Below are 26,046 nucleotides of genomic sequence, written 5' to 3' on the forward strand. Positions count from 1 at the left end.
CCCTTAGGGGTCGGTGCGTTGGTGGTTCTTGGTGTCCGGGGCTGGGCGCTCAGGTATGTACCGGCTCACTCCCGGTGGCTACCTGGAGGGGCCTGGCGCCTGTTGCTCGGTCAGGCCCCTCCGGGGTGCAGGGGGCCCTCCCGCAGAGTGAACTGTGCCTGCGGCTCGGTTCACTCTGGCACAGCTGGCTGCTGGCAGAGCCGGCGGGCACGCCGGTGCAGGTCCCTCTAGCTTCTGCTCGGTGGCTCCTGGGTGACCCCTCATCTGGGGATCCTCAGCCCTTCCCATGAGGGTGGCACGATGCCCCTCCGGTGGTCCTCCTTGGGCTCTCGCACTCTGGGGCCTCTGGATGTCTGGGGCCTGGATCTCCTCCATGCCTGCTTCATGCCCTGGGGGACGGGGCTATGGCGCCCTACATTCTCTTGCAGACCGTTACATGTGGAAACCATTTGAATACAAGCGCTGATCCACACAGGTGTGCACACGGGTGTTCACTGCTCGTAGACTTAAATTACACCTTTCTTGGCTGCTACTTCAAAGCACATTGTGCGCTGATGGGCACGACAGTAGAAAACGTTAAAGGCAGGCTGTAAGCTCCCATCCAATCAGAAGGTACGGGGAATTCACTGTGCAGTATCACATATGAGGCTGTGGAGTTTGGGGGTTTCCCATGAAGAGGAAATCTAAATCAGCATTAAGGATTCAACAATGATAAGCAGACAGTAGCTTCAGTGTGAGGTTTTCATTAGTTAGCACTCCGTAAAGCATGAAGAACCACACACACGTGAAACGGATCAGCCACAGACTCCATGTGCTTAAAGCTCCTGCAGACGGCCCAACCTCACGGTAGCCTAACAGTGGTTGGTAAAGTAGTGACGGCAGCCTGGGCATCAATACGCCATCAAGCAGGTCGTTTTAAGCTCCGAGTTTGTAGGTGACGTGTTTGTGTTTTTTCTATTTATATCATTTTCATTTGACAGCTTTTCAGATTGCAGTGTCCTTCTCATTTCCTTTGTTGGTCTGCTCTTATCCTGTAGTTCCTGTTTGTCCTGTTTTTTGATTCCCCTACTGCGAGTCCCGTTTTCACTTAAAGCACGAAGCTGTCCTCACTCGTCTTCTCTGGGATCCTTCTTCCTGTTTTCACATTTCAAAACTTGACATCAGGCTTTCACACCTTCTTCTTTCTCCTTCCTGCATCATGTTGGCAGCAGGAGCTGACTGTTTGTTATTTGAGTCTATATTCACTCTGTAACAGATTACAAACAACGTCTAACTCAAATTTGGTTCCTTTTTAGTCTGGACTCGAGGTTAATTACCTTTATTTTACTGCGTCTCACCATCACTGTGTTTTAGAGCAGCTGTTTCATATGCACAGCGTTTCATGCACAAGAACTATAGAATGAGATACATTAAGATTGACTGCCAGCTGTGTTATGCCAGTCTCCATTCTCTGACAAACAGACAGGAACTGTTGGGGTGCCTGGGTCGTCGACCCAGAGTTCTGAGTGTTCATTATTAAATGACAAAGAAAGTCGCCTTGATGCGACTTTTGTTGTGATTTGGCGCTATGTAAATAAAATAGAATTGAATTATTATTGGACTTTGATTTTTGCTTTGTTTATCACTTCCAGTCGTTTGGTTTCTTTGTCACAGTTGTGTTTTCGGGTTCTGTTCTGTTGCTGTATCTCTGTGTCAGTCTACGTCTCTGTTCCCTCTGTTGCAGTGCCTGCCTGTGAGTCTGTGTTATGTTTCCTGTTTTACTTTGAAAGTCTGTGTCTCATGTTAATGCATCTGGTCGTGCTTCCTTTGTCTCGTTAGGCCTGAGTTGCCCCAGTTGTTGTCCCTCCTGTTACCCTTTCCCTGATTGCTCCCTCTGTGTGTTTAAGCCCTGTGTTTCTCTGTGTCGCCATCTATCCTTATCTTGCTGTGTGTTCTGTTTGTGTAAGTTTACCTTGGAGTCTTAGTTTTGGTACCTTTTTGGAGTTCAGGATTAAAGCTGTATCTAAGTTCACCTTTTGTCTCCGAGTGTCTGCACACAGCCTTCAGGAGCAGCGGTGGAAGCGCAGGGTGACATGTTGTCTCCCCCACCATTTCTCTCTGGCAGTCTATTTTTAGGGAAGCAGTAACTGGGCTGCTGACAGCTCGCTCTGATTGGACAGAAGTGTCCCAGGGGTCGCAGGTATAAATTTACATAGTTCGATCTGAGTCTGTTTTAACCCTCACAGTCATTAAATCTGGGAGAGGACACGTTTGTGCTTTATTTCTGGAGGACGTGTTTTTGACTTACCTGAAGGACGAAACTCAAAATTTCAAATCAGTTAAAAACAACACCTGTGTTTATTAATAACTGTGCTCTGTAGAAAGTGTGGAAGTGTTTCTTAATCACCTCCCTTTTGTTTTGAGTCTGCGTACCTGCAGTATTCGATCGCCCTCTCTGATGCGTCCGTTCTTGGCTGCGATGCTGTTTGGATTAACCTCGCATGAAAGTGAGAAGTGATACATTACCTCATAAGTTAGGAAAGAGATGCATTAATAATAAATACATGAGTAAGTCACTATAGGCTGGCCTAATTAATAGAAATTAGGAGAGGCTGGTTCTAAGAAGTAATGAATGAAGTCATTAAATGGATGCATTAAATGAGCGGTAACACTGTAGAACACCGTGAATAAGGCGCAGGTACCCTGTACTTGCAGGCAGCAAGTCAGGTTTTAGCAGGAAACAATAAAATAATTACGCTGTTAGACCACATGTACCCTGTGATTATGCACAGTTTTGTTTTTAGTTTTACAGGAAACAATAAAATAATAACAAAAAATAAAATTTTAAGCACTGGGTCATTTCATGGTAAATTTCCAGAAAATCAAGCAATATTTCCCCATTTTACATCTCATGTACCCTGTAAAATCATAAGTACAGGATACTAGAACCTTAGTCACTGCATAACACAAAGCACACCATAGAAACTACAGGATACTTACAGTGTACTTGTTTTATTGTTTTCTGCAAAAGCCTGACTTGCTGCCCTCAAACTGCACATAAGTACAGGGTACTTGCGCCTTATTCAAGGGTCGTGTTATAAAGTGTTACCAAATGATGTACAGAAAAACTACTAGAGAGTGAGTTTAGAGAGTGAATTAGTAAATGCACTAATGACTTTCAAATAAAGGGCTAAAAGAAGATAGGTTCCTGTCTCCTGTTACCTCCCCAACATAAATGCCAAGATCCTCCTCATCATCCGTCCTGTAGCAGACCGTCAGACCCAGCTTCTCCTGCTGGCTGGACTTGTACAGCTCCACCTCCTGCAGGAAACACAGGTAACACTGTTAGATGCTTCCTGGTGAGCCTCGCAGCTCTTCACGTAGCTTTGTTTGTTTGTTGATTCTGCAAGTGTGAAGCAGTTATTATCATGAATATTATCTGAGTGGCTCCCGTCTCCTTTACAGCTCAGTGTAAAGCTGAAACGGTCCAACATGAAAAATCTCACTGTTCTTTGTATCTGAACATTTGAAAAACCGTTGAGGCTCTCAGTCCATCCACTCTAACAGAGACCCAAATGCTTTTCTAAAGTTACTGACCCATAACCTGACACTTCACACAGACCTGATCAGATAAAGTTTGTGTTGTCTGTTCTTTCACTGTATTTCATACGCTGACACACAGAACTTGCTAATAATTGATACGTGACAAATATGTTGAAGGGTGAGAGAATCCATGTTTGTGAGGGGAACAAGAGGGCAAATAAAAAGGTTAGGAGCGATAATGAGGTCAGAGAAATGGGATAAAAACGATTAAAATGTCTGATCGAACTGACTTTGAACAGAAACCTTATTGAAGGATAAAACTGAGCAGACAGAGCAAGTGAGCGCTCTTCAAAGACCACCGCAAACCATCAACAATAGGATGAGGTTTGTAAAGACCAGTTAAGACCATCACATATCCAGCAATCACCTCACTGGTTTTAGCTGGAGGGCATCAACAGAGGAAATGGACAGAGAGGAGAAGGTGATTTAGGAAGGAAATGAAGGATGAAATTCAAGGAAGGCAATTAAATCTGGAGATAAGGATGTAAGTAAGGGGGCACGCTATCTAATGATTGTAATTTGAAGAACTGAATGACAGAGGAAGTCTCTGATATACCAGCTGGAAAAGACGTTTCCACTTTGCTGACCTCTCTAATGACCAAACTGTCATTTGTCTGAGGAAACAGTCAAACCAGTGAAGCAGAAACAAAGAAAAGCATCCATTCAGCCTAAAACAGCGGCTCATTAGATATTTATACACCAAAAATATGACGGATCTGACCTTTACTCACAAAATAAGTCATTTTGTTTCAGTCACGCTCTCGATGGCCTGATTGTTGCTGCACAGGTATAAATGTCTGAATTCTTATATTTTTTACTTCAAGTGATTTTTTTCGTCTCTGACATCTTCCTCGTCTTTTTTCATGCTCCCTTTAAAAGAATGATCATTTAACTGGTTCCACCATGAGAAAAGGACAATGCAAAAATACTAAATCTGATACTGATAAATATTATACACAAGTTAATTTCATAAATTAAAAACAGACTAGTATCAGAGTACTAATGAACTACACCGCAGTCATGTGAGGCTGAGGTCAGCAGGGAGGAGGCTCAAAGGCACACTGGACAGGGATGGGAGCAGCTCGGTGTCCCACCAGAACAGCTGGAGGCGACTGCTGAAACCCGTCCTGGATGAGCAACAGAAAATGTGGATCGATGGAAATGTCGCCCACAAAGGTGCATGCAGAGTGAGCGCAGTAGACAGTTTAGTTTGGACTCAAATAGAGAGTGTGCTACTTTAAGTCTTAATATGCATCAGTTGTGAAAAATTATCTCCAGACCAACGAACAAAGATTTGTCTCGGAGACGTAAACTACCGTCTCCTACGCTGCAGTCAAATTCATCCACTGTGTGGCTCATATGGATCAAATTAAAATGTGAACACAGCCAGGCCAACCAATGTGTTTCAGTCTTATTCTGGATATCCTTCACATGCAGTGAAACAGTGAATGGTATCTTCTGTCTTGCTTTCACAGGGGAGACACGTGATTGAAAATGCATGAAAATTGAGTCTTTGCTCTGAGCTGACATGATGAACCACAGCTGGGAGCCCTGCTTTATATTCCAGACGTATTCATCAGGATAAGTGACTTGCATGTGGCTTTGTGCATGTATTTTTCATGGAGTCAGAAATTTGCCTCTGGGTATGTGGAGGTTCCTCTCAGGATGGGGCCCAGTGCTTGAAAAAGGTTGACAACCATTGTGTTAGTGAATGGGAAAAACTGCCGAAGGAATTTTTGGAGCATTTTCATTTTGTGTCATTTGGTTGTTGGAAATGCAGCTGACGCTTTCTCACCTCATATTCCAGGTCATCCTGCCTGTCCACCTCGTGGTTGGATACATCAAAGTAGTCATTGGGGTCGTTGTATTCAAACACACAGCTGGAGACAGAGAGGTGGGGGACAGAGGAACCGATCACCATCGTGTCCAGTGTTTGAGACATTTGTGGAATGTGTGGAAAGTTTTAAATCAATGTTGTTTTAGTGTGAAGAAATGACCACGAGTCAGAACGTACAACTCATTGATCTCGTACGGCACTGCCAGGTGAGGGAGGGGAGGTGATGGAGGAGGTGGTGGGGGAGAGGAGGAGCCTCCCTCACCATGGTGGTGGTGGTGACCTCTGCTTCTCCCCAGGGTCAGAGTGTTCTGGAAACTGATGTCAGTCTGCGTTGCATTGTCAACACAGTCAGGGATCGCCACCATGGCAACAGAAGAGACGGAGGAGCTGACCGTCCCGTTTCCGCACACCAACGTACCTGAGGAGGAGACGCAGGAGATTCAGGAGCACAGATGACGGAGCGGAGCCGAGTTTAAACTGAAACTCTTGGGACAAACTGAAATTTACACGTTATAATATTTTGTGATGATTTGAAGATGTCCCACATGGAACCACGTCCAAACAAACTGTATCCAAACAAGTAGTTATAATTTGGGGTGCTTATTGCTAACCCAGGCTTATCATGTACAGCAGAAAGATGTGAAAAGTGTAACTGACGTAGACGTGTTAAAAACTGCCCTTCCTCATTAGACTCTAATATGAGAATGATTGACTTTATAGCAGAAATAAATGTTAACTGGGCTACACACTCCTATCCTTTTGGTCACTTCTAGCTCCAACCTTTCATTTTGTCTTTGTCTTACTCTTCCAACTGTGAACCTGAGAATGTTTTCTAAGGAGCTTGGAAAGAAAAGCATCCGGACTTCTTTAAGTTGCTTGAAAACGTTTCACCTCTCATCCGAGAAGCTTCTTCAGTTCTAGGGTCAAACGGTGGAGAGTCCCAGGTTGGTGGTGCATGATCAGGTCAGCGAAATCAAAGGAGCAGCTTTGAGCTACAACCTTCAGAGGTGGCGTCTAACATGATGAAGAGTTCAGACGTCCTGCTATCACACAAAGTAGCAGTCCATCTGAAGCCAAACGCTGCCTTCACATTTCAGGCTTTGCTTTTTCTCAGATTTACTCAGCTGACCTTCAGAAGCTCTACAGAGAAGAGAACACCATGAACCCAGACTCCCAGCATTTACAGACTATTTGCACCTGTGATCTGTTGCTCACCAACATTTTCGTCCACATCAGACCTGGACTGTCTTTTCTATCTGCTGGAGATTTGCTCACAAACACAAATCACCTCTCCGCCCTCAATAACAGCTGCATTACATTTATAAGTCTTTTATCCTGTCTTCCTTCTCTCACCCCTCCCGGTCACAAGGTTTTGAATCAAACCATGATACTGGCCTTCACTAAGTCCTGCTGTGGTGGCTGATTTAGAGCCTAATCGGGCTAACTGACTCATATGAAAGGACCAAGTGGCAGTAGATGCGTTCACTGGCTGTGGGACCTTTCGATCGCCTTGCTTTCACTTTGCAGTTGTCTGAAATGTTACCTACTGATGGAGGTCTTTTCTTTTTCCCCACCGTCATCATGTGTGGCTCACAGGTGACTGTATGTTTTTCATAGTAATATTGCACAATATTGCATACATGTGTTTTCATCAGCAACTGTTTGCTCGAGTAACTGAAGTGAGCAGACTTGAAAGGAGGCAGGTGACGTGAGTGATAGTGAAACAGAGGCACGGATATTAAAACGCTGCAGTTACACCAGAAAAGATGGCTGAACTGCAGCAATGACACGAATATTTGATGCTAAGAGCGAGAGAGATGAAAAGTTTAAAGAAATGAGGGAGAAAGACGAGACAGATAAAATATCACAACAACATTAGCTTAAATGAGGCAGAACGAAAAGAAAAGGATGAAAAGATTAGCTGAGATGTAATGAGGCAAGAATATGGGAACGGTGAAAGAGAGAGCATTAAGTGTGGTTTGGGCTAAAAGTGAGGAAGAGAAGTGAGGATGAGACGGGAAAAGAAAGGAAAAAGGATTTGTGTCTGACAGAAACACAAAACTTCAAAGACAGGAGGAAGCACCTGTGAAAGAAGCAGGTAAAAGCACTGACACGGTCTGTGCTTTTGCATGCGTCTAATATCTGATAAACTGTTTACCTTTCCTCCTGTGACTTTTGCACCCCAGCCCAGACTGGCTCAAAGGCTCCTGGGAGTTTTGTGATCGGTCTAGCGGCAGCTGAGAGGGTCTTCTTCCTCTGAGCTAAAGAAGAATGCAGGTTTATCCAGCTTCATTTATATGCAGACAATGAACGCATGAAGAATAAATTAAGTTCACAAGGAAAACAAAAATCAGAGACGGTGATGAAATGTATGCAGACACAATAATTTAGCATCATATCAGAGGCTGATGAAAAAGAACTCAAACAGCCTTTAGCCAAACTCATGGACATGCATTTGGATTCAAATCAATAAACAAAAACACATTTAAAACAAGGAGGAAAAAAGAAAAGAATAAATTCTACTTTATTTAATGCAATCAGGATCTTTTTATTCTTTGAGTTGTGTTAAACTATTTTCTTGTATGAAGAATCAACATCTAATCTGATGCTTATCTTTGTTAAAAGCTCACTAATACTGGATGTGTTTAATGTTGTGGTGTTTTTCACTATGCTTCATATATATGTGTATATATAACCTCTGAGCACGGATCCATAGAGGCTGGGGTCTATCACACCAGGCAGGACCCCAGCCTGTGTAAAGATGCCCCAGAGACAATCCAGCACATAACAGCAGGGTGCAAGATGCTAGCAGGCAGGGCATACATGGAACGCCATAACCAAGTGGCCGGCATAGTGTACAGGAACATCTGTGCCGAGTATAACCTGGAAGTCCCGAGGTCAAGTGGGAGATGCCCCCAAGGGTGGTGGAGAATGACCGAGCTAAGATCCTGTGGGACTTCCAGATACAGACGGACAAAATGGTGGTGGCTAACCAACCGGACATAGTGGTGGTAGACAAACAGAAGAAGACGGCCGTAGTGATCGATGTAGCGGTTCGCAATGACAGCAACATCAGGAAGAAGGAACAAGCTGGAGAAATACCAAGGGCTCAGAGAAGAGCTCGAGAAAAATGTGGAGGGTGAAGGTAACGGTGGTCCCTGTGGTAATCGGAGCACTCGGTGCGGTGACTCCCAAGCTAGGCGAGTGGCTCCAGCAGATCCCGGGAACAACATCGGAGATCTCTGTCCAGAAGAGCGCAGTCCTGGGAACAGCTAAGATACTGCAGGACCCTCAAGCTCCCAGGCCTCTGGTAGAGGACCCGAGCGGTGAGTGGACGAGGTGGGAACTGTCTTGGTGGGTTCTGTTTAGAATGACTGCTGCTCGGTCACTTACTGAACTTTGAACCTCTCTGATCTTATTAAAGAGAAACGGTGATAGAGCCCAACAGAAAACTGAAGAAAACACTCTGCTTATTTATTCTTTAATAAAATATTCTAAGCCAAGTCTTTCCACCTGTCACTGTGTAATATTCTACTGAGGGCTTTTTATTTAAAATGTTGTTCCTGTGAGATTAAAGGTTTTGGAATCAGAGGTGGAAGCTGTATTGTAAGAGTAAAGGAAGGTGTTGAAACATGGAGGCAGTGAATACAGAAAGCTTAAAATGTAGATGTGGAAACATGAAAGAGAGCTTCTGGTAGCGCAGAGAGCTGGCGCACACTTATCAGACCTTCCTCCGATAAATCAGTTATTAAAAACTGTGTAGGCGGCAGAGTGGGAGGAAATATTCTCTATCTGTCATCAGCTTTATGGGAGTGGAACCGTATTAAAGATGACAGATAGATGGCGGATGGAGGGAAGCGGGACAGCAGGCAAAGAGGAAGAGAAGTCAGACACGGAGGAGGATCACTGGAAGCTGACGGATGGCAGCAGTGAGATCTACCTTTACGTTTCCATGTCTGTCCATCGGCCGCAGGGAGCTACTCCAGCCTTTCTGCTAAGAGAGAGAAAGACACAGACTGATGGTCAGTGAGGTCACAGAGACGCCCTGGAGTTTGTCCAGGAACAGAAAATGAGACAAAATTCCTTTTTTTTCTTTTCTTGTCTAACACATGGAGAGATTTAATGTTTCCGAAGGGTTTTCCACATTTTAGGTGTAACATTCCTCATTGGCTGCACTGTGTTTAAAAACCACTCAAATATTTCATTTTTCCACCTGTTATTTTATAAATGCTATGAAATAAAAGGCGCACAAACACAATCAGGGTCTAATGTTTTTAACAATGAAATGACGTCTAAAAATAAAATAAACGTAAATAAATGTTTTTCTGTATTTTGTTACAAACTGGACGCACAGCTATGTTGTTGCTGATTTTATGCATTTGTAATAATGATGCGGTCAGTGTGTGTAGAAGTACTCTGTCTGACTGCTTGAAACACTTCTGCTTTTTGATCTGTGTGATGTCATCGTGAGGTGGTGTAAGAAGCTCCACCCACCTGCTGTTTGTGAGGAGCAGCCAAACAAAAGAAGAGAAGACGAGAGGCTGAACTGAGGGCTGCACTAAAGGAGCATTACATCCATCTATTCATTTTCTTCTGCTTATTCAATTCAGGGTCATGTGGGGGCGGAGCCTGTCTGGGGCTGGGGGCACACCTTAGTCAGGTAGCGTCTCAGGGCTGACACAGAGCCACAGACAAACATTCACAGTCACATTTACTCCTGTAGAGAATCACCGTGTAACCTGACTGCATGTCTTTGGACTGTGGGAGCAAGTCGAAGTACCCGGAGCGCTATGATGTGCTGGAAATGAGTCGAATAGACGTCACTAAGATGATGGCAAACCACTGTTTTGCCTTTGTGCTCTGGCACTTTACAGATTTATAGCCATGTTCGACAGAATCTTTCTGACAAGCTGAGCTTAAAACAGGAGCTTCTGCTCCACTGAGGATCTTTGTGGATTTTTGGTGTCGCTGTTGGAGAGCTGTGATCAAACACTTCTCCCGGTTTTTGTTTTGGTCTGGCTCAGAAAAGGAGGCGTCTCACAAACAGGACGTCGCTCCTGTCTGTGTTCAGCTTTTCTATCACAAATCAGTTTTCTCACCTTTCAACATCTGAAACTCAACATCTTCACCTGCACTAAACATTTTTTCTCCATCTGTGTATTTTTACTCAATTAATTGCAGTTTAATTACTTTTGGAATTATTCATAACTGGTATTTTTTCAAGTTATTGTTCGGGAACAACACGCAGTACTCCTATCCTGTACTCTGAGGGTAGCCTTCAGTCATTTTAAGCTATTCATGCAGTGTTAGGAAGACGCCACCCTCAACGTTACAAACTGAACCAAAAGGCTCAGATGACATCAGAAAAGCGCCTCTGCTGCCTCACAGCAGGACGGTCCTGGGTTTGAATCCACGGGCCGGCTGTGTGGGTTCTCTCTGGCTCACAGTACTCAGTCATGGGTGTGAGCATGAATGGTGCCCTCTCTGTGTTAGCCCTGGGAGGGGCTGGCGATCTGTTCACAGTGAACCATGAGCTTTACACTGAGTTCATTCATGAAGCATTTCTGCTTATTGATGCTGTTTTAAATAATTATCAGACAATTATCATCCATTTAGTGATCAGTCAGCAGCAGGAAGATGTGCAAACATGGCTGTTGTAGCATTTTGCACAAAAATATAAAATAGCAGAAAACCTGTTTTCATGTGATGTCACAAAGTGCAGCACCGTTCCTGTTAGCATTTTTAGCCCTGGTGAAAACATTACCACTAAGTAACCTCATGGTGGACATTATGATGGGACCTGCTCCACGTCCAGACTTCAGGTGTAGTGCCACATGTTACAGCACACAAACTGTCAAATGAAACCCACACAGTGTTTTGCACACTTAAGGCAGAACAGACGCCAATTTACAAGCTAGCCGCTCACCTCTAGTTGGCTCCCGCCTCAATCAACAGCTCGTGACAAGCATTTACGCAATGAGCTGCACACATTAGCATAAGTAATACAGCTGTAAGCAGAACAGAGGGTGTGCAGCCGTCACTCGGGGGGAGATATTAAAGGAAACACCTGCTTAGAAATGAACATGCAGGTAATTATTTATGAGAATGTTCAGTGTTTCTACAGGTATGTGCTGTAATAATTAATGCACTGTATCTATTAGCTGCTCAGGCGTGCTGGAGTCAACACATCAGATTAATGTGTGCAGACACACACTCATCAAACTAATGCCTGGAGACACACATGCAGGAAGCAACTAAACGTACAGCCTAACCTGCTACTTCCAGGTGAGACACACCAGCTCATGAACACATGCATGGACCCACACAGACACACAGACACACACTCCTCCTCCTCCTCCCTGCCTTTGTTTCAGAGCTAATTGTTATGCATTACATGCCCTCTGCAGGTTGTCTGGCAGTGTGTGTGTGTGTGTGTGTGTGTGTGTGTGTGTGTGTGTGTGTGTGTGTGTGTGTGTGTGTGTGTGTGTGTCCGCGCACGCGCATCTGTACGTGTTTGTCAGTGAACATGAGGCTTGAGACGGTCAATATCCAGTCAATAATCACAATCATCTATCAGGCTCTCACTGTTATTGTGTGTTTCATCTCCCATTAAACACGCCTGCCTGGAATCTCTGCACTGACTAAAAACATTTCTGTGTGTGTGTGTGTGTGCGTGTGTGTGTGTGTGTGTGTGTGTGTGTGTGTGTGTGTGTGTGTGTGTGTGTGTGTGTGTGTGTGTGTGTGTGTGCATATGGGACACAAACATTTGCTCTTTAGTGTGTTGTACAAAGGCTATGAGCTCATGTTTAAGTGTCCTGTGTTTTAACGCTTGTTGGAAAATAACTGAGCGAGTTGGACTTTTTTGAAGAGCACCATTAAGTCCTTTTATATGACTCACTGTGTTTGTTTGTGTGGATGTGGAACTTGACTCTGAGTGTGTGATTTTCTTGTCCATGATAATTATAGCACTCAAAACATCCCCCCCCCCCCCCCCCCCCCCCCCCCGCCGCGCTCCGGCTCATTACGGCGGCGTGCACGTGTGGCTACAGGACGATGACAATACTCGTCCCGACTGGGCTCTGCCACATTAGGCGGACAGAAATCACAGCTAAGTGGAGTGTGAAATTAATAATTGAATGAGAGAAAAGAGCTGACTGTTGCCTTTTGTTGGAAACAGCCCTTCTACTTTTCCCGTGAGAGAACCCCGACATCCGATGAAACTCCATCAGAAGCCTGTTGTGTTTAAGATGGATTATTGATTGTATTCAACAAGTGGAAAGCATTCCTAAAATCATCCTTTTTAACCCTGTGGGGGAGACTCCTTTGCTGTTTGGCTCCTGACTTCTTCAGCCAATATTAACAAAGAACACATGATGTGTTCCTTTTTAATTAATAGGCGCAGCAGGTTCAGTTTGTCGAGAAAAACAAATGTGTTCTCCCATAAACAGAGTCGGGTTTACAATCCTTCTGCTCACATAAAAGGCCCCATCTTATCTTAATGACATGATAGTACCATAACACCAAATTAACAAAACCCCAACCCTAAATCCATCACAGGAAGCTCAGCATGAAGAGTGCAGTTTTAGGCATGTGAAGAACACAAACCTTTAAAAGGATGACTGGACTCTATTATTCCTGCACTTGGGCTCAACGTTTACCGGCTGACACAAACGGCCGTCACAGCCGAGTCTGACATGGGACTTGACGTGCAAACAGGCAGCAGAACTGATTAGAGCGAAAGTAGAGACGAGTAAAAGCTGCCACTGAAGCAGACGGTGCGCTGAGACTTTACAGGCCTGCTGGGCTTTTGAGTAAAATGACTGCCATCAGCTTTAAGCTGCTCTGATCGTCGTGGCACGTGGAGCCGCCGGTGACTCCTTTTATTGTTCTGCATTGTTGTTGCCGTGTTTTCAGTGTTTCGGTTTGCATCAGCAGCTCCTGGGGCTTCAACACGTTTCTTCTCTCTGCTCATTAACTATTTACTGATGCCATCAACACACACTTCCACCACATCTATCAGCACACACGCAGAACTAGTTCCACATGAACACATTTTCCTGTCATTTATCTTTTTCACCCACCCGGTCTCTATAGCGCATGAACACACAAACAGGCGAGAGAGATGTGTGAGGGATCCATTTTTCATTTCAGAGCACGCCGAGGGGAAAGCAGAGATACTATAATCATACCCGAGGGAGAGAGAGAGAGCAGCAGGAGGAGACGGGAGCGGTCAGAGAGGAAGAAAGAGGAGATGGAGGATGAAATCAGGACAAACTGCAAGAAAAATGAGGAGTAGAAAGAGAGAAAATGGGGGATGGGTGACAAAGAAGATGAAAAAAGGAGTGAATGGCACTCTGATTTCTCTTTCTCACCTCTTTCAGTTATCTGGACTTTCAGAGTCTAATAGCAGTCAAGCTGAGGTTTGAAGAATAGACCTGAAGATTAGTGGAAACTACAAAGAGGCCCTCAGTGGAGAACTGACTTCATTTAGAGGAGGGCTGCTGCGGCGGCATGCTCAGCCTCTGTGGTCAGTCTGCATCCACCTGTTTTTGGACAGGTCCCTAATTTCTACACATACATTTATGAGCAGAAAAAGCTTCCATAAAACGACTGCGATTAAGAATCTCTTTGCACACATGGACACATGGACGGGTGACGCAACAACACTAACCAAACCTAACCAACACTAACCAAACCTAACCAACACTAACCAAACCTAACCAAGCAGGCTGTGAAAAGTCAGACACAAAGTTGAATCTGAACTTTGAGAATCGTTGCTCCGGCGTCCTCACACAGATTCAGCCCATTATTTTTGTTCAGCAAAGCAGAACAAGCACCATTAAAACGAGGTGATGGTAAACCAGTGAAGCTGCTAGCAGGGGGAGGATGGTACTAAGACTGGTGCTGCTGAAAATTAAGTGATATTAATGTTTTCTGACAGGTTGACATAAGAAAAGAGGCCTTTCTTACACCGATTTTCTTAATTATTTCAAACATTTTTAATATATTTTTACAGACAGTAATTTACAGTAATTGAAACTTTTAAAAAGTCCTCCCAGCTCACACCTGTGACGATGATCCAGACTCAAAGCTTTAAAAATGAATCATAATCGCTGCAATCATTAAATAATCAATGAGCAAAATTAAGTGTGATTGAAACACAGCTAGCATCTGAAACTGGGCCAGGCTTCAGTGGACACCGTCCAGCTTGTTTTCAGTCATTATACTCAAATTACACTCAGTCGTGATTATTATGATCAACGTTTACATTTAAATCGAGCTGGGATTTCAGTAAACGTGACTTTTTTTTGTTGGTTACTGCATTTTTTTATTTTTTTGGAGAACAGACATCTAAGAATTTAAAAACGTGCGCATTTACACGTCCCGTCAAACAACGCAGACGCACTTTGTCCAACCTTTGTTCACACGAACACCTCAGCTCACATTCTCACAGCAAAATCACATCTGTTGTGTTCAACATTGAGTGGAGTCTCCACAGAGCTCCAACCCACTGAAAACCTCCAGCGTTTCCTTGAAACACTCTTAATTATGATTCATGATTCAAACATTTCCATTTTAGCTTCCAGGCATTTCACTGATGCTTCTGCCGGAGCAGCAATAATCCACAACGTTCCTCCTACACAACATCTGTTCCTTGTTGTCGGCCTGACTGATGGAGCCTGTTTGTAACAGACGGGAGGAAACAACAAGTCTTTAAACAGCATCGAAACCAGCAGCTCCTCAACTCACAAAAGCATTTTAAGATCAGATAGCTTGATGGTTCGGTTTGCTAAGGTCAGCTTGGGCATCACATAAAAGCTCATATTCAGGCTATTCATAGACCTGGATATTGAAACGATCCAGCAAGAGCTTGGTTTTCATGGGCAGCTGTATGTCAGACTCGCTGCCCTTTGACTCTGTTCAAGCCATTTATGGACAGGGTTTCTAGAAATAGCCTAGATGTCAGATTTAACAGTCTCAGCATCTCATCACTGTTTCCTGTGGTCCTGTTGGCTTCATCTTCATTGAGCTGTGAAGGGTTTGCATCCCAGTGAAGTGAGTCGGGGGAGAATCAGCACCTCCAAGTCTGAGGCCGTGTTTCTCATCTTAAAAGCGCTGAGACGAGTTGAGCAGGGAAAGAGTGAAAGATGTGCTGCAGGTGCTGCTCTGGTCTGATGTGATGATGAGAAAACAGATTGTTTAAAAAGTGAATGTATGGATTTTAAAATGCACAAACATCAAAGTTACACAAATAATAAAATAAAGTAAAATAATAAACAAGGTGAATATTCAACAGTGAGTCATGAAAACTAAATGTGAACTGAAACATTATGAACCAAGAAAGTTTGGAGATAATTAGACTGATGCTGCTGTTTTGGCAGCATCAGTCTGCAATCTCACTATTATGTACAGAGACATAATAGTGAGACGGGGTTGTCCTGTGGAAGTGAAAGTCTATAAAAATGACAAAGCAAAATGCAAACTACTCTGCAGGGCTATGAAATCAGGTTAACAAACACAGAACAACAATTACTGAAACACATGAAGTCTACACAGTCCACACTGGCAGAGTACTAGCTGGAAGCTATTACAGCATTTTACTAGTAATTAAACCACCATCGTGGTGCAACTCCAGAGACACTCCGGGGCCTGATCAACCCTGGCAGGGCCTCCTTGGATGAGGGTGTCTAGCGATAACGGCCGAAACAGCCGATGAATCCAAGGTCCACTACTGACGATGTGTCCCACGTTTTAAAATGATAATCTAGATCAGATCTCTAATCGCTAACCCTAACCAAGGAAGAAAAAATGGCAGATTAGCCTGGGTTAAAGACCGAAAGTCGAGGCGCACAACGATGTGTGCTGCTGGTAAAGTTTCTGGGCTTTCCTCTTAACAGCCATCCTTTAAGATTTTCTCCAGTTAAAGCAATGCATGATCAGGGACTGTAACATCTGGTCCTTTTACTGAATCAGAATTCCAGCCTCCTAATGTGAACTTTGACCCTTTGTGAAAGAGGACCATTATGAGTCTGTATGCTTTGTTTGGAGACTCTGGATGATGTTGTCCATGTGCCATTGTTTAAGTTTCCAACACTGAGGCAGCATGCACACAAACATGTACCAACGAGACTAATTTTACAAAGGAGGGAAAACGACATATTCAGACTTCTAGCAGGTTCCTTCAGCCTCTGGAAGGAGGAAATCGTTTTGGACGTGTGCATCCTTTTCCCCTCCAGCTCCGCTGTCACATCCATACTTTCTCTGCCTCTGTTGCCGTGCACTTTGCTCAGACACTGTAGACACATCTGGCTTTAAGAAGAAACACAGCTGGATACTTTTTCCTCATCCTTTTACCCAATTACAAGAACCTCTCTGACACTGAAGAAATCAGCTCCCTGCAGAAATGTGACTGTTGCCCATGTGCATGTAGATAAATGACCAGACTGAAAACTGAGATCTGACTCACACCAGCCAGTTCACCAGTCTTCACACTGAGCGTGTGTCCTGGCACCCAACTGCTGCTACAGACCAGAGCTTTTCTTTAAGGATCATTTTACTCAAACAACCACAAAAACACTCTTTCTACTCTCTAATGGTTTCTAGCTTTACAGAAAGCTTTTGTTTCATGCAAGTTTGAGATGCCCTCCTTTAATGCACTGCTCCACTCAAGTGTCTGTGTGGAAATGTGAACACAGACACTTGTGCACTTTTCCAAGTCAGTTGGTGGCTAGTGACAGAGGGGAAAACGTACATTTAACGATGCCAATTATTAGGTTGTTTTTTTTAACAAAGACATAAATAAGAAGAAAAAATGATAAACATTTGTGGAGAAGAGGATTCAGTGATGTGGAGGCGGTCTCAGACCAGGCCCTGATTAATCAGAGGTTTTTTAAGGCGGAACGCCGGCACATCGAGCAAACAGACTTAAATCCTACGTCCTTCAATGTCCTTCGATTCAGTAACCAGAGGAAAATGTTACACAGTGTTCAGACTGAAAGTGCCCCGGGCTTGTTTGAGCGGCAGTGTGCACAGGCGTTCCCATATTAGCCCAACAATCCTCCTTATCTGCAGACACCGGCAGGAAGAGGAGAGGGGGGAGGGGCCCTCCCACCCACTGAGAAACACATCTACAGTACCTGGTAAAAGTACTTGATATTTTGCTAGGAAAATGTTTTTATGTACATCCAGTATATAAAAGCAAAACAGAGTTTGCACGATTCCAATAAGCGCAAACGTCAATGTCTGGTTTAACCACCTTTATTCCTTAACTGCAGCTTTCTTGTAATGTAATGATCTCCAGGAACAGGTCTCCAGGTTTCTTGAAGGACATTCAAAGCTCTTCTTTGGATGTTTCTGCCTTTCGTGCTGTTCAGTGCCAGGATGATCCCACACTTCAGTAACACTGAGGTCTGCACTCTGAGGAGGTCAGTCCATGATGGAGCTCTGTGTGTGTTTCTGTGCAGGTTTGCTTTTGCTGCACTGCAGATGTGTTTGAGATCTCCAGCACTCCTGCCTGAAATGCAACACTAAACTACGACATGTGTTGGTCTCCACTCAGGACCTGTGTCCGGCCTTTGCTAGATTTGTTTTCCTGCTTCCTGACCACATGACCTTCACTCTTCGTCTTCTTTTGTCCTCCAGTTGTTTGGTTTCTTTAAATGCAGAACAAACAAGGCAAGCGGCGCCAGCCCAGTTTACCTAAAAATCAACCTCAATGAAAATGTACCAAAGTTATTTCAAACACTGTTCAGTCATGAAGCTTCCTGCCTGTTTGCACGGATCCTTTACACTTGACTTAAACCCGATTAGGGACTGTAGCGTGTCTCCATTTCACAGGAGTGTCCGCACGCTTAACAAAGACTGGATGTTGTCAAGCTGAGGCTCTGCAGTTTGTTTGATAAACCTCTTGGTGGGAAGACTGATGGAGAGCAGAGTGTGAGGCAAGCTGTCGCTGACTCTAAGATCAGTTAAGAGCAGCAGTGTGTGTGTAACTTTGAGTTAAATTGACCTAAATGTCTAGCTCTTTGGAAGCAAAAAGACATGTAGCTCAAGATATTTGCACAGAACCAAAGACCAAAGTTTAAGGACTTCAAACTCTCCGCCAACTTCCTGCTCCTGCTGTCAAATAAATGGAGAAACAGAAGAACCTGAGAGTGTGATTTGGGAGAGCAGACTCTTTTCATTGCTTTCAGACATTCTGCATTTTGTTCCCACGATGAGCACCATGGGAAAAGGTTGAGATTCAGACTGTATGTGAACAGAAACATGTTTATTCCAAACAGAGCTCCCAAAGGTTCATGAAAAACTCGCCCACAAGAATATCACCATTTTTCTTTCTTCCTTTAGTTTTTCTCTTTTCTATGACGTATCCATCCACCATCGATATTACTGAGTCGTGGCTCGGATCGTTCAGCCTGCCCCTGGTGCTCACACCAGCATACAGACATACATTTCATTTTGAAAGCGCAAACAAAGCATGTAGCATACAAATATGAACACAAATCATTCAGATTGTGCTTTATTAGCTTTCAGCTGCACATGATGGGCACTGGCACATATTACAGAACATATCTCTGCTGATTCTCAGTCATGTGCCCATTATGTAAATCCACACTGCTTGCTATAAAACTGCCCTCGCATAAACATGCATTACTGCAATGATGGGTTTTAATATTCATGACCTAAAAATCATTTCTTTTATCAACTTTGCATTCCTGCAGTCACACAGCAGTCATATAAAGGTCATCACGTTTAGGCGTGGTTTCATGAGAACCTTTATTACAACAGTTAGGATGATGATGATGATGATGATGATGATGATGATGATGATGATGATGATGGTGTCCTTACATGTTTGATTTGGCAGAGTTTTACCCTGATGCAGCCCTATGAGGACACAATTCTGTATTTTGAGGACGGGGTTAGCTGCTGTGTTGTCAGCTAATGCTAACAAACTTGGTCAGAAGGTTGTATCACACACACATCAGCCACAAACTTTCAAACTTGTCAGCATCCAAATGGATGAAAAGAAAATGGCAGTACGGTTTCCACGAAGGAGAAAAACAAAAGCCATTTCATCATCATCGTCATTCTTTCTGTTATTAAGATGAGAGACTGAAAGGATCAACTCACATTTGGAGCAGCATCAGAAAAATATTATGTTTGTCATGTTAACAGGAATCTTTGTGTTACATCAACTGACGTCTTCAAATCCAACTTGATGATTTATTGGCCTTAGAACTAGAAACTATGATATTTATAAGTGTTCTGTGTGTTGTCAACATACAGAAAGAACCATGTAAACGTTTAAAATCTCATGTCACATTTGACCTCTGACCTCTCCTTTAGGTTGAATAGATTAACCTGGAGGTCAAAGTGATAATAAGTGACAGTAAGAAATCATATTTTATAATGGTATTACTTATATTTACATTAAATAGAAATTCTAAGTATCACTTTTGACCTCTGACCTCTTCTTCAAGATCAAATAAGGTCAAACTTTCATGAAAAATCTTTAATCTTTAAAACTATCTGCTGTACTGGCAACATGTAAGAAATGATACTGGTATATGGGGACTCGAAGTATCACATTATAGTTCGCATGCTGATATCACATCACATTTGACCTCTGACCTCTATAAAACCTGTGGTTACTGGAGGTTTCAAGCATTCTGAGTACGCAGGACCTCCACAGTCTGAGTGCATAAACCTTTTTCCCCTCGTTGGTGGTTCGGCTAATTACAGCAGCTGCCAGACCGACTCCGTCACACAAAAGAACATTTTGATTACATTTAATTTGAAACATTCACGTGTTTGGAAAACATGTGAAAGCTGTTCCTTCATAAAGTGACGGATACGAGATATTTTAACCTATCCAACTACCCACACCTGCTCCATACGGGGTATGCCAGCAGCTCCCGCCTCTGTCTCTGACAGATCCATTTCAGATACGCAAAACTTTGTTTTTCTTCATTTCCAGCCTCACAGCTTTGATTTAGAGCTTTCTGCACTGTCTGAGTTTAATATCTGCATAAAGACAGCTGGTTATGGATGCTTTGTTGCTCTGAGTTTAACTGTATAACATAATCTGAATACTAACACATAGATTACCTCCATCTTGTGTGTTTAAGATTCATAACTGCACAGTAAACACGATGCCGATCCAAGCCATCATCCACCCCCCTCCTCAGCCCCCTGGGGCTTCTCTGATGATGTGAGCCGTCGTTACAGATAATGGATTCTGACAACAACGTCCCTTTAACGCTCATGTTGAGCCAGTGATGGTGTTTGTGGACACATTTCACACCCTCTATACTGTAAACACATTTCCAGGGTCCCTGCAGAAGATGCTCTTACACCTCATTTATCAATTCAATTCAATTCAATTCAATTTTATTTATATAGCGCCAAATCACAACAAAAGTCGCCTCAAGGCGCTTCATAGATACAGAGAAAAACCCAACAATCATATGACCCCCTATGAGCAAGCACTTTGGCGACAGTGGGAAGGAAAAACTCCCTTTTAACAGGAAGAAACCTCCGGCAGAACCAGGCTCAGGGAGGGGCGGGGCCATCTGCTGCGACCGGTTGGGGTGAGAGAAGGAAGACAGGATAAAGACATGCTGTGGAAGAGAGACAGAGGTTAATAACAGATATGATTCAATGCAGAGAGGTCTGTTAACACATAGTGAGTGAGAAAGGTGACTGGAAAGGAAAAACTCAATGCATCATGGGAATCCCCCGGCAGCCTACATCTATTGCAGCATAACAAAGGGAGGATTCAGGGTCACCTGGTCCAGCCCTAACTATATGCTTTAGAAAAAAGGAAAGTTTTAAGCCTAATCTTAAAAGTAGAGATAGTGTCTGTCTCCCGAATCCAAACTGGAAGCTGGTTCCACAGAAGAGGGGCCTGAAAACTGAAGGCTCTCCCTCCCATTCTACTTTTAAATACTCTAGGAACAACAAGTAGGCCTGCAGAGCGAGAGCGGAGCGCTCTAATAGGGTGATATGGTACTACAAGGTCATTAAGATAAGATGGGGCCTGATTATTTAAGACCTTGTATGTGAGGAGCAGGATTTTGAATTCAATTCTGGATTTAACAGGAAGCCAATGAAGGGAAGCCAAAACAGGAGAAATATGCTCTCTCTTTCTAGTCCCTGTCAGGACTCTTGCTGCAGCATTTTGGATTAGCTGAAGGCTTTTCAGTGAGTTTTTTGGACATCCTGATAATAATGAATTACAGTAGTCCAGCCTGGAAGTAATAAATGCATGAACTAGTTTTTCAGCGTCACTCTGAGACAGGATATTTCTAATTTTAGAGATGTTGCGCAAATGGAAGAAAGCAGTCTTACATATTTGTTTAATATGTGCGTTGAAGGACATGTCCTGGTCAAAAATGACTCCAAGGTTCCTCACCGCGTTACTGGAGGCCAAGGTAATGCCATCCAGAGTAAGAATCTGATTAGATACCATATTTCTAAGATTTTCAGGGCCGAGTACAATAACCTCAGTTTTATCTGAATTAAGAAGCAGAAAGTTAGCGGCCATCCAGGTCTTTATGTCTTTAAGACACTCCTGCAGTTTAACTAATTGGTGTGTGTTATCTGGCTTCATGGACAGATAGAGCTGGGTGTCATCTGCATAGCAGTGAAAATGTATGCTATGTCTTCTAATGATACTGCCTAAGGGAAGCATGTATAATGTAAACAGAATTGGTCCTAGCACTGAACCCTGTGGAACTCCATAATTAACCTCAGTGTGTGAAGAGGACTCTCCATTTACATGCACGAATTGGAGTCTATTAGATAGATATGATACAAACCACTGCAGTGCAGTACCTGTAATACCTACAGCATGTTCTAATCGCTCTAATAGGATATTATGATCAACAGTATCGAACGCTGCACTGAGGTCTAGCAGGACAAGCACAGAGATGAGTCCACTGTCAGAGGCCATAAGAAGATCATTTGTAACCTTCACTAAAGCTGTTTCTGTGCTGTGATGAGCTCTGAAACCTGACTGAAACTCTTCAAATAAACCATTCCTCTGCAGATGATCTGTTAGCTGTTTGACAACTACTCTTTCAAGGATTTTTGATATGAAAGGAAGGTTGGAGATTGGCCTATAATTAGCTAAGACTGCTGGGTCTAGAGATGGCTTTTTGAGTAAAGGTTTAACTACAGCCAGCTTGAAGGCCTGTGGTACATAGCCGATTATTAGAGATAGGTTGATCATATTTAAGATCGAAGAATTAATTAATGGCAGGACTTCTTTGAGCAGTTTTGTAGGAATGGGGTCTAAAAGACACGTTGATGGTTTGGAGGAAGTAATTATTGAAGTTAACTCAGAAAGATCAATTGGAGAAAAAGAGTCTAACTTAATATCAATGGTACTAAGAGTAGCTGTAGATAATATTACATCTGTGGGATGATTATTGGTAATTTTTTCTCTTTTTTTTGAATCATTTACTTGCCTTCAGAATGTCGTAACATAAAGTTTCCAGGAAGCTCAAGTCCTTGTGGGCAAGCTCGGATTTTACCAAGTTCTTAAATTCAGTTGTTTAGTACACGTTTCCGCAAAATAAGTACAGGTGCTAGCTCAAGATATTCACGATTGTTTGGCAGACGCAGCACAAATAATCTCTCTTTTTTTTCCTTCCAGCGCTATTAAACCCAAATCTTACTCCCTGTTGTGCTCAGTTGTCCAATCAGCTTCATGTCCCATACATGCTGGTGGAAGATAAGCATGTTATTGTGTTATTGACTGACGTTTTGCATCTCTGTGTGGTTGGTTTTTTGTGGTCATTGCTGTGGAAATTTTGGGGATGTTCTGGGATCATTTTATCTCCTTGTAGTTTTTTAAACCAACTCTGAGACCTTTAGAAAAACAAATGTGATGTAATGAAAGTTTTGTGTGTGTCGCCCCCCGACCCACCAGGCCAACACACAATAACTGAGAAACAGTCACACAAGTAATACTTTAAAGGGGTTTTATTATTTAAGGCCTCCACAATTAACATTTGTAATAAAATGTGATTTTTTTTGTTTATTAAATGTTATGAAAGAAAATACCTTAATTTCCCAGAGCTCAAATTCTCTCCTTCCAATTATTTCTCTGACAAATGGCAAGAATAATTTGCCGTTAATTTTCTGAGCATTTAATCAAACCCAGGTTTGGGTGCTGGCTCAGTCCTCTGAAATGTAGTCTTCCAGCTGCTGAAGCGAGTGCTCATCAGTCGGTCTTCTACTCTGAACTCTGACTTGAGTTCTTTCCAATGAGTACTTCCTGTCGGTGCAGCAGCAGTGCAGCATGGGAATGGTAGCAACACGTTACCACCTGGTGCTCCTCTCAGATCCACAGCTGAACACAAACAGGCCGATTCGGTCCCTGGAGTGTTGCTTCTTTCAGCTGCTGAAGGCCTAATGAGGCGGCAGCTCATTAAGACTGATGCAGTTTTGACGACTCTCAGATAATAAAGAATAAAGAGCAACATGTAAACGCGTTGATGTAAAAAAGAGGATTTTCTTTTTTATTCTGAAATGACTGAGAGTCAGACAGTGAAGCATTTCTATCACTGCGACACAAAAGTACGATAGAAGATCAAACGACATCACTGGAACATTTGACTCTTTTCATTCAGAAACCAGCAGAATCGGTCCCACAGAGAAAAGAAACACCAGTGGCCGATGAGCTCATTGCGTTAAAGCAGACAGTGTAAGTGTCCTGTGGGCTGAACAGTTAGGCTTTGTTTTTACTTTGTTTAGTCGGTGTGTGTTTAGCTTTGGGCTCCAGCACTACAGCACGTCTCGTTCACCCATTCACAAGCACATCCATCCCAGAACTCTTTGTCTATATTTAACTGATTTCTATCTAACTTTCAATAAACTGAGACCAAACAGCTTGTAGTGTACGAAGGCAAATATACACAGAGAACCAGGAGGTGTCGTCGCCCCTGAAATTCACACAAATTATCTCCAGTATTCTTTTAGAGAGCTGTTTATGAACAGCTTAGCATAAAGACAGGAAGCAGCTGCCCTCCCTGAGCCTGCTCCTGCCAGAGCTTTTTCCTGTTAAAAGGGAGGTTTTCCTTCCTACTGTCACCGAAGTACAAAGTCTGATCGTTGGGGTTATCATTGTGTGATATTTATCTTACAATATTGAGCGCTTTGTGGTGACTCCTGTTATGATTTGGCATCACATAAATAAAACTGAATTGAACAGACAGATGTAACGTGGCTCATTTTGGTGGAAGAAGAGCAGAAATGATAAAAATGTAAGATTGAAGCTAAAAAATAGATGAATGTGTTTAAAATCATCATCAGCTGTTTTCTTCTCCTCTTTTTGTGTTTTGATTGATTCTCTGATCTGCTGAACAAATGTTTTAACGGCACATGTCTGTGGATCTTTCACCTCGCCTTCTTCTTCTCTGTGTGTTATAAAAGCAGCTGTGTGTGTGTGTGTGTGTGTGTGTGTGTGTGTGTGTGTGTGTGTGTGTGTGTGCGCGCGCGCATGCATGCACGTGTGTTCATTACACCAGATCTGCCAACTCCAGTGTGAGAAAGCATAAATACAGCTTTCCTAATGACCCTGGTTACCGTGGCAACAGCATCCCATTGAGACAAATCTGACAGTGAAGTGAGTGGAGGAGGCGACAGAGATGGAGAGGCAGTGGGGTTACTGGGGAACGAAGGGGGGAGAAAGAGCAGGAGGGAGGACGGTGGTAGAGATTACATCTAAGAGACAAACACGAGGAAGGTGGAGGACGACTTCATGGAAAAACAGAGACTGAGAACAGATTAGATACATACGTTTTACTACATGCACTAGTTTTAATTTCAGACCTTTTCTTTTGCCACAGGAATCTGGTGCTTTCAGTTTTGAAGTGTGGGAAATAAGAGCTTTTATCAGTTCCTGACTCAGAGAACGAGGCTTTCCTGTAATATGTGCACACCAATAGAGACCCACACAGAGAGAGCTGCAGATAACTGGCTGCTGCTGTTTCTGGCAGTAATGCATGAGTGCAGCCACTGTATCAGATGAAGGAGGCAGCACCTCTAAATGCATTTATCAGGACAGAGAGTCTAATAAAAATCATGAGAACTGAAGAATCTTCAATAGATTTTTCTGTTTGTTTTGTTGCTGTTTTTTAAAGCAGTTACAGTTTTATGCAAGTGTATCAAAATGATCAGTGTGTAATATTAGCACTACTACAGAGTTTGTAAATGCAAGATGTAATTTTTTGGCACTTTTCTCCGGTTGTTGCTAGAAAGCATGATGAGTTGTGGTTGTAAGCACGGGGAGATTCTGTCCTTTAAATAATTATCTGTTGGTAAGTTTAGTTTAATATATATATATATAATTAATGTAATAATTAATTACTCTTAAAATAAAAGAAATAAATCTAAGAGCCCCTCCTGCTTGAAATGAATTTCTTCTTTGGGTCGACTTCCATGTTAAACTCTCTAAGACTCATAACTGCATGTCTGAAGTTTCGACTGTAGCCAACGTATTTATGATAACATGAAGTATTTCTGATCCAAAGAACAAGCAAAAGCTTAATGTGAGTTATGCAGCTGGTTTCAGTTTGAGCATCTGCATTGTAAGTAAGCAGTTCGTCTGTGTCATA

The 26,046-nt window shown here is 43.1% G+C and overlaps 1 protein-coding gene across 3 annotated transcripts in view; it reads right to left on the minus strand.

The window, feature by feature from the left end:
• Nucleotides 1–26,046, minus strand: part of LOC147305502 (PDZ domain-containing protein 4-like) — a 53,396-nt gene that overhangs the window by 13,319 nt on the left and 14,031 nt on the right. For 2 of the 3 annotated variants that reach the window (XM_086277615.1, XM_086277616.1), the window contains 6 exons: nt 9,360–9,413; nt 7,578–7,680; nt 5,597–5,837; nt 5,378–5,462; nt 3,202–3,300; nt 2,413–2,475 (listed from right to left, as the gene is read on the minus strand). In XM_086277615.1, the coding sequence (XP_086133741.1) occupies nt 2,413–2,475; nt 3,202–3,300; nt 5,378–5,462; nt 5,597–5,837; nt 7,578–7,680; nt 9,360–9,413 (645 nt within the window). The remainder of the gene's footprint in view (nt 1–2,412; nt 2,476–3,201; nt 3,301–5,377; nt 5,463–5,596; nt 5,838–7,577; nt 7,681–9,359; nt 9,414–26,046) is intronic. The other variant, XM_086277617.1, reaches the window with a different exon arrangement.

The sequence above is a fragment of the Aulonocara sp. 'chitande type north' Nkhata Bay genome, linkage group LG20 (genome assembly GCF_057382095.1).
Source record: "Aulonocara sp. 'chitande type north' Nkhata Bay isolate Kocher_YH1m ecotype deep benthic linkage group LG20, A_spYH_male_GT1.1, whole genome shotgun sequence".
NCBI lineage: Eukaryota > Metazoa > Chordata > Actinopteri > Cichliformes > Cichlidae > Aulonocara > Aulonocara sp. 'chitande type north' Nkhata Bay.